At 52.2% G+C, this 8,103-nt stretch overlaps 1 protein-coding gene across 1 annotated transcript; it reads left to right on the forward strand.

The window, feature by feature from the left end:
* Positions 1-997: 997 nt before the first annotated feature.
* On the forward strand, positions 998-7,750 carry SELENBP1 (selenium binding protein 1). Its single transcript, XM_075330695.1, has 11 exons — positions 998-1,052; positions 3,596-3,708; positions 4,246-4,431; positions 4,506-4,626; positions 4,729-4,911; positions 5,129-5,310; positions 5,389-5,467; positions 5,630-5,751; positions 5,969-6,061; positions 6,161-6,279; positions 7,226-7,750. Exons 1-11 carry the CDS (start codon positions 1,046-1,048, stop codon positions 7,386-7,388), a joined length of 1,368 nt encoding a protein of 455 aa, XP_075186810.1. The 5' UTR covers positions 998-1,045; the 3' UTR covers positions 7,389-7,750.
* Positions 7,751-8,103: the final 353 nt, after the last annotated feature.

Here is an 8,103-nt window from a genome sequence, read left to right on the forward strand (position 1 = left end):
TGTAGGTGTGGTGTATGCCGGTGGTCCCCAGCCTTTATATGACAGTGGTCCCCGGCCTGTAGGTGTGGTGTATGCCAGTGGTCCCCAGCCTGTAGGTGTGGTGTATGCCAGTGGTGCCCACTCTTTATGTCACCACAGAGGTTCCCCGGCCCTGTATATCGCCACGGTGGTCCACAGCCTGTAGGTGTGGTGTATGTCGGTGGTCCCCAGCCTGTTTATGACAGTGGTCCCTCGACCTCGTAATTCAGTGGTCCCAGCCTGTAGGTGTGGTGTATGTCGGTGGTCCCCAGCCTGTTTATGACAGTGGTCCCCCGACCTCGTAATTCAGTGGTCCCTGGCTTGTAGGTGCGGTGTGTGGCGGCATTCTCCATTCAGTACATATATGGGCAGTATATAGCGGTGCTGAGTCCCTTGTACACACTTTGGACCCCTTGGCTGTTTCGGGGGCTGCGATCATTCCCGGCAGTCTCCCCCGGATGGCAGATGTATCTCATCCAGGCGGTGTCTGCTCGTCTGCACGTAGCCCCCTCATTCTCCACTGTAGGGAGTAATAACCAGAGTTATAGGGGCTGTAAATCAGCCGGGAGATGTGTCCAGATCCACGTCCTCTTCATAAAGTGACGTCCCCAGGGGCTCATAAAATGTCAGCAGGGCCCTGTATCATCAGGTAGGTCATTACCTGGAGGTGTATCCACTGTACCGGACGTTATTAACCGCCTCACTACCAGCAGCCATTGACAGAACCAGTGCACTATTTATGGGGCGGCTTAATGGTGGCGCCACGATCACTAGATCCCTTCATGGAGAGTCCACAGTCCAGGTCACTGTATATACAGCCGGCCTGTGACCACCAGCTGTATCTGCAGGGTAGCAGGCAAGTCTCTACATGGCGGCACAGTAAGAACAGGTCAGCGGAGCTCATACATGCCGTCCACTCCTTAGAGAGAGATTGACCCGCTGATGGCCGCCATTCCTGACCTGTTTTTTTTTCTTAATAGCACATTGTGGATCATGCGGCCCCGGATACAAGACGCCTCTGGACGCCATGAAAGGTAAGAGGCATCAAGCTCACCTGTCCTGATACTTCTCAGAAATCAGATGTATGATTATATGAGGCATTATTATTACAGTAGTGATGGACGGACTTGTCTCTTCATACTTAAGGGCACTTTACACGTTGTGCTATCGCTAGCGAGCGTACCCGCCCCCCGTTGGTTGTGCGACACGGGCATATCGCTGCCCTTGGCGCACAACCTCGCTTACATCCGTCACACGGGCTTACCTTCCCTGCAACGTCGCTGAGGCCGGCGACCCGCCTCCTTTCTAAAGGGGTGGTTCGTGCAGCGTCACAGCGACGTCACACGGCAGCCGTCCAATAGAAGCGGAGGGGTCAAGATGAGCGGCCGGAACATCCAGCCCACCTCCTTCCTCATTGCCGGTGGACGCAGGTAAGGAGATGTGTGATGCCGCAGGAACGACGAACAACCAGCGGCATGCACCACCAACGATACTTTGAAAAGGAGCGACGTGTCAATGATCAACGTTTTTTGACGTTTTTGCAATCGTTGATCGTCACTCCTAGCTGTCACATGCTGCGATGTCTCTAACGACTCCGCATGTGCGTCACAAACACAGTGACCCCGACGATATATCGTTAGCGATGTCGCAGCGTGTAAAGCACCCTTCCCCCCCCCCCCCCCACCCCCAAAAAAAAAAAAAAAAAAAATGGCTACCTTCATCTGCCCAGGATTGTCTGTCCGATGTGACAATCCCAGCACTTGACCCGGCTCTTCCTGATTGCACTGTTGCGGTGGCAATCAGGGTAATAAGGGGTTAACCGCAGCTCACAGCGACCACTAAGCCCTAGATTAGTGTTTGGGAGGGTCTGAGACCCCCTCCCCTTTACTAATCTGTAAGGGAAAGTAAATAAACACAAACACTGAAAAAATCCTTTATTTGGAATAAAAGAAACCCACTGTCTTTCACCACTTTATTAACCCCCAAAACACCCCTGCAGGTCCAACGTAATCCACACAAGGTCCCACAATGATTCAGCTTTGCTACATCTGAAATTACAACACATGATTATGGAACATGTCCGCATGTTGTAACTGTAGGTAGAGAGTGACCCGCGATCAGCGGTGACTTCTTTTAGGTAAGTTGTGGTCAGTTCTCCAATTGTGACCACAGCTAACCAGACCTTTGGTGGGGCCACTGAGTTTAAAGTACACTGAGGTCAGGTTACCTGTGGTCACAGGTAGAAGACTGTGGGAACCTCCAGCTGTGAGCGCAACTAACCTGAGTGATGCCACTGCTGATCGTGGCTCATTCTCTGCCTTCAGTTACAGCATGCGGAAATGTTCCATGATTGCGCTTTGTAATTTCAGATGCAGCAGAGCTGACTCGTCGGGGGTGTTTTGGGGGTTAAAAAGTGATGAAAGAGTTTTGTGGGGTTTTTTTGTTTACTATTCCAAATAAAGGATTTGTCAGTGCTTGTGTTTATTTACTTTCACTTACAGATTAGTAATTTGGGGGGGCCTTATAGACTACTCCCATTACTAGTCTAGGGCTTAGTGGCAGATGTGAGCTGTGATAAAGCCCTTATTACCCCAATTGCCACCGCACCAGGGCAATCTGGAGGAGCCGGGTAAAGTTCTGGGATTGTCACATCTAATGGATGTAACAAACCCGGACAGCTGAAGACTTCTATTTTTAGGCTCGGTGTCCCAATAAGCATGCGTCTCCCCAGCCTGAGAATACCAGCCCACAGCTGTCAGGCTTCATCTTGGCTGGGTATCAAAATTTGGGGGGGACCGCACGTTGTTTGTGTTACTTTTTAAAAAAAAAAAAAAAAAAATTAAATAATTAAAAAGAGAGAAGCCACATGCGGTTCCTCTTATTTTTATACATAGCCTAGAAAGCACATGGCTGGGGGCTGTAGCCGTATGCTTTATCTGAGCTGGGTATCATAATATGGGAGGACCCTTCTTCAGTTTTTATTTTTAGTGTACGATAGACCTGCAGACAGCGCCTATGATTGGAAGCTTCAGACACTGTCACTCAGCATGGAGGTGCATCTGACTGCAACCAATCACAGACACTGATGGGCGGGGAAAGCAGTGCATATGCATGAAGGCTAATGCGCGGCCCCAGAAGTGAATGAGCTGTGTCGGGAGTAGTTACAGCCGTGTTGGTGACTCGGTAAGTATAGTGCGCTCGCTTTATTTATTTATTTTTCTTTATTTTAACTTTAATTCTTTGTATTACACGAGAGCCGGACCCGGATCAATACCCGGATTTCCTGAGAATTCCAAGCCCAGGCTTGGCACTCGTGTACATTTGAAACCACACACACACGGAGGCTGAGGACTTTCTGTCTGGCTGGGGGTGCACATTGACTACACTGCTGTGTGCTCTGTCATGGACTTTGGTCCCAGAGCTTTGATGATGACCGTGGTACAGACCTTGGGTGGCCCCCGATCTGTGGTGCTCTAGTAATCAAAGTCACATACATGATTGATGGGGTATCCCATCAAGGGCTGTCTGCCTCCAGGGTCCCCCTTAATATTGTTTATTCCATTACCCTCATCTCCAGGTCCCCGTGAGGAGTTAATCTACGTGCCTTGTATTTATCGCTCCACCGGGATTAACAAGCCGGACTACTTGGCCACTGTGGACGTGAAGCCGGAATCTGCACAGTACTCCAAGGTAATGTTAGCAGATGCCCAAGATCCAATGCCAGCCGCTAAATAGTCACCATGGATGTAACTTAGAGGTAGCCCTGGAGCAGGGGGCGGTGATTCCCCCCCCCCCCCCCCCCCCCCCCGATGGCTCTGGAGCAGGTGGCAGAGATGTTCTCTAGAGATGACACTAGAGCAGGCAGAGGTGATGTTCTCTAGGGATGGCTCTGGAGCGGGTGGAGGTGATGTCCATGGGGAAGGCTCTGGAACGGGTGCAGGTGATGTTCTCTGGGGATGTCTCTGGAGCGGGCTGAGGTAATGTTCTCTGGAAATGGCTCTGAAGCGAGGGGAGGTGATGTTCCCTGGGAATGGCTCTGGAGCTGGTGAGGGTGATGTTCCCTGGGAATGGCTCTGGAGCTGGTGAGGGTGATGTTCCCTGGGAATGGCCTGGAGCAGGTGGTTGTGTCGGTAGATCTATAGGTGAGTGTTCGCTGTGAGTGACTGCAGATGCTCCGGGGAGGTTGGTGGTCGCCCCCTCGTTGGTGACATGATCCCCATTTTCCAGGTCATTCACCGACTGTCGATGCCCCATGTGAACGATGAGCTGCACCACTCCGGCTGGAACACCTGCAGCAGCTGCTTTGGGGACCACACAAAAGTGAGGGACAAGCTGATCCTACCGTGTCTCATCTCTTCCCGGGTGTATGTGGTGGATGTGGGCACTGACCAGCGGGCCCCTCGCATCCACAAGGTGGGTATTACTTTGGGAGGCCATCTCCACATTCCTCCTGGGTGCTGACCGCTGTTTGATGCTCCGCTTTGCAGGTGGTGGAAGCTGAGGACGTGAAGACCAAGTGCGGCCTGGCGAACCTGCACACCTCACACTGCTTGGGCTGTGGGGAAATCATGATCAGCTCCCTTGGAGACCCTGAAGGGAACGGCAAAGGTGAGAGTGCCCCCTATTGTGTGCTACCAGGGTACAAGGGGCGCCCCCTATAATTCTGGCGGGTTTGTCACAACTGCTGTAACTTTCCATTCCACATCTCAGGAGGATTCGTCCTGCTGGACGGGGAGACGTTTCAAGTTAAGGGGAACTGGGAGGTAGAAGGAGAAGCGGCGCCCTACGGCTATGACTTTTGGTACCAGCCGCGGCACAACGTCATGATGAGCACCGAGTGGGCGGCCCCGAAGGTTCTCCGGGATGGATTCAGGATAGAAGATGTAACAGCAGGTGGGGTGGAGGCGGGTAACCTAGTGCTTGTTGCCATATTCATGTCTGGGGGCAGCGCAGGGTGGATTGGTGTACAAGGCAGAGGATGTATGTGTGCATTCTGGGTGGAGGGGCCACAGAGGTGGAAAGGGGATGCACATGGCAGAGGATGTATTTAGGGTGGAGCAGTGACTGGTGCACAGTGTGGTCCAGACCTTATGCAGATTCTGTTTTCCAGGACTCTATGGCCATAACGTAAACGTGTGGGACTGGAGCGACCACACTCTCAAACAGACTATAGACCTGGGAAATGACGGGATGATCCCCTTGGAAATCCGCTTCCTACACAACCCGGACGCAAAGGAGGGGTTTGTGGGCTGTGCCCTCAGCAGCTCTGTGTTCCGGTTCTTTAAGGGAAAGGTGAGGAGGAAGCTCTAGGGTTATGGGCCACACTGTTTCCTCAGGTGTCTACTTATCACCAACATCTTCACTTCTCAGGACCACAAATGGGCAGCAGAGAAAGTGATCCAGGTGCCACCCAAGAAGGTGCAGGGATGGGCCTTACCCGAGATGCCAGGTGAGGGGCTGTGAGTGTGGCTGAGTGGGTACGTGGTGGGGGGGCTGTTTGTGGGGGGGTGCTGTGTGTGTGGTGGTACATGAGGGGGCAGTTTGTGGGGCATCCTTCCCCAATAATCACATGACTGTCCCGCTCCCCCGCCCCTGTCCGCTAACACCGCAGGTCTGATCACTGATATCCTGCTCTCGTTGGACGACCGTTTCCTGTACTTCAGTAACTGGCTGCACGGGGACATCCGGCAGTATGACATCTGTGACACCCAGCACCCGAAGCTGGTGGGGCAGGTGAGGGCATCATTGGTATCAAGGTGAATGCGGCACCCAAGCATGTAGCTTTTTAGGGGTCAGACGTTGTACTTCATAGCAGAGATGATTTGCATATTTTTCCCATGAAGCATTGCCTGTAGCACCCCCTCTCCCCCCCCCCCCCCCCCCCCCTCACTTCATGTGGTGATGGCTTGGAGCTGCAGCATCTCTCTAACCTGTGATATCTCCTCTGCAGATCTTTCTGGCGGGCAGCATCCTGTGCGGGGGTCCGGTGACTGTGCTGGAAGACCAGGAGCTGAAGTGTCAGCCTGATCCCCTGATTGTAAAGGTGCGGGATCTGCAGACCCCCCCCCCCAGCTCCATGACACCCTGGGGGTCCTCATATCTCCTTGTCACCTTCTGTAGTCTCCTGTCCTGTGTCTTATAGGGGCGGAGAGTCCCCGGGGGTCCGCAGATGATCCAGCTCAGCTTGGATGGGAAAAGGCTCTATGTGACGACCTCTCTGTACAGCGCTTGGGACAAGCAGTTCTACCCTGACATGATCCGGTAAGAGGCTTGTGTGATCCCCGGGGGTCTATGGGGGACCCAGGCTGTGGTTAGTACATTATAAAGACCTCTCCCCACCTCCGTGTCCGTGCGTCTTTACATTAGCTGTGCAGATGCTGGGATGGAGTTCTACAGCTTCCCTCTAGATCAGTGATGGCTAACCTATGACACACGTCAGTGGTGACACGCCGAGCCATTTTTGCTGACACGCGTGGCAGGGGCAGGCGGCTGCATCCCAATCTATAAGACTAACTGCGGCCGAAATCAGAGGCCAGCAGGGGACGTTGTATGACGTTACCTACTGGCTTCTGTGTGCGGTGGCGGATATCCTCTGAAGTAAAGCGCAGATGGCTTCGGTCCCCAGCATAGGGCCACGATCGTCAGGGGGTCTGCGGTCCACAAGAAGCAGGAAACAGGACACCAAGGGAACGGAGGACAGGTGATTCTTTTATATAATATTTTTTTTTTTTTTTTGTGTAAACTGTATAATGTGGCATAAATGGGCAACATTACTACAGGATGGGGACAAGGACGTGCATATTACTACAGGAGACAAGGATAGGCACATTACTACAGGGGACAAGGATAGGCACATTACTACAGGGGACAAGGATAGGCACATTACTACAGGGGACAAGGATAGGCACATTACTACAGGGGACAGGGATGAGAACATTACTATAGGGTGGGGACAAGGATGGGCACATTACTACAGGGGACAAGTGTGGGGACCTTATGACTTCTGGGGGGGGAGGAGGGATGAGGAGATAATGATTATCAGATACCTATTTGTTATTAGAGCTACAAATATCACAAAATTATGGATAACCTGAGCGCTAATATATATATTTGTACACATTTTGAGACGCCAAGCTCAAAACCATTATCAATCACTGCTCTAGATAGAGGAGTTGCTGTCGGTAATTTCTCAGTGTCTCCTCCACAGGGACGGCTCCGTCATGCTGCAGATTGACGTGGATACAGTTAAGGGTGGTCTGAAGCTGAACCCCAAGTTCATGGTGGATTTTGGGAAGGAGCCAGACGGTCCGGCCCTGGCTCACGAGTGTCGCTATCCAGGAGGAGACTGCAGCTCTGACATCTGGACCTAGAGCTTGGCAGCTCCGTAGCCTCCCTCCACAAGTCCTGCCCATCCCACCATTACTACACTACTACCCCCAGCATCCTGCCTGTGGCTCTGATCATGCAGCTCATCCTCACAGCAGGGGCCTTTAACGGGTTGCAACCATGTCAAAGAATCACAGGAGCCGGCGGCTGCCACCCTGTGATTCTTAGTATAGCGCTCCTCCACGCATCATATCTCGGACGCCTCACACACAAGGGTCTACATGAGGAGGATGGACGGCACTGCTCCAGTAACACCCCCCCCCCCACACTGCATCCCCGGGTTCAGATCTTATGATTCGTCGCTTTGTACCTTTTTACACTTGCATTAAATTTCACATGCATCAAACCTCTCCTGTTGCATCATTTGTATTTTCATGAGAATCATTCTGTCATTCTGTGCACCAGCTCACACTGCAAATACACTTATACACTTTTGGGGGCTTTTATATAGGAGTGCTTATGTCCAACACCAAGGCCCAGGAGACAACATGGTCCTGACTTACAATATCCAGCAGGTGGTAGAGGTCACTGTGTGGTGTATTACTGGTGCAGTACTGAGAACATCCAGCAGGTGGTAGTAGAGGTCACTGTGTGGTGTATGACTGGTGCAGTACTGAGAATATCCAGCAGGTGGTAGTAGAGGTCACTGTGTGGTGTATTACTGGTGCAGTACTGAGAATATCCAGCAGGTGGTAGTAG

This window comes from Anomaloglossus baeobatrachus, chromosome 12 (assembly GCF_048569485.1).
Source record: "Anomaloglossus baeobatrachus isolate aAnoBae1 chromosome 12, aAnoBae1.hap1, whole genome shotgun sequence".
Lineage (NCBI taxonomy): Eukaryota > Metazoa > Chordata > Amphibia > Anura > Aromobatidae > Anomaloglossus > Anomaloglossus baeobatrachus.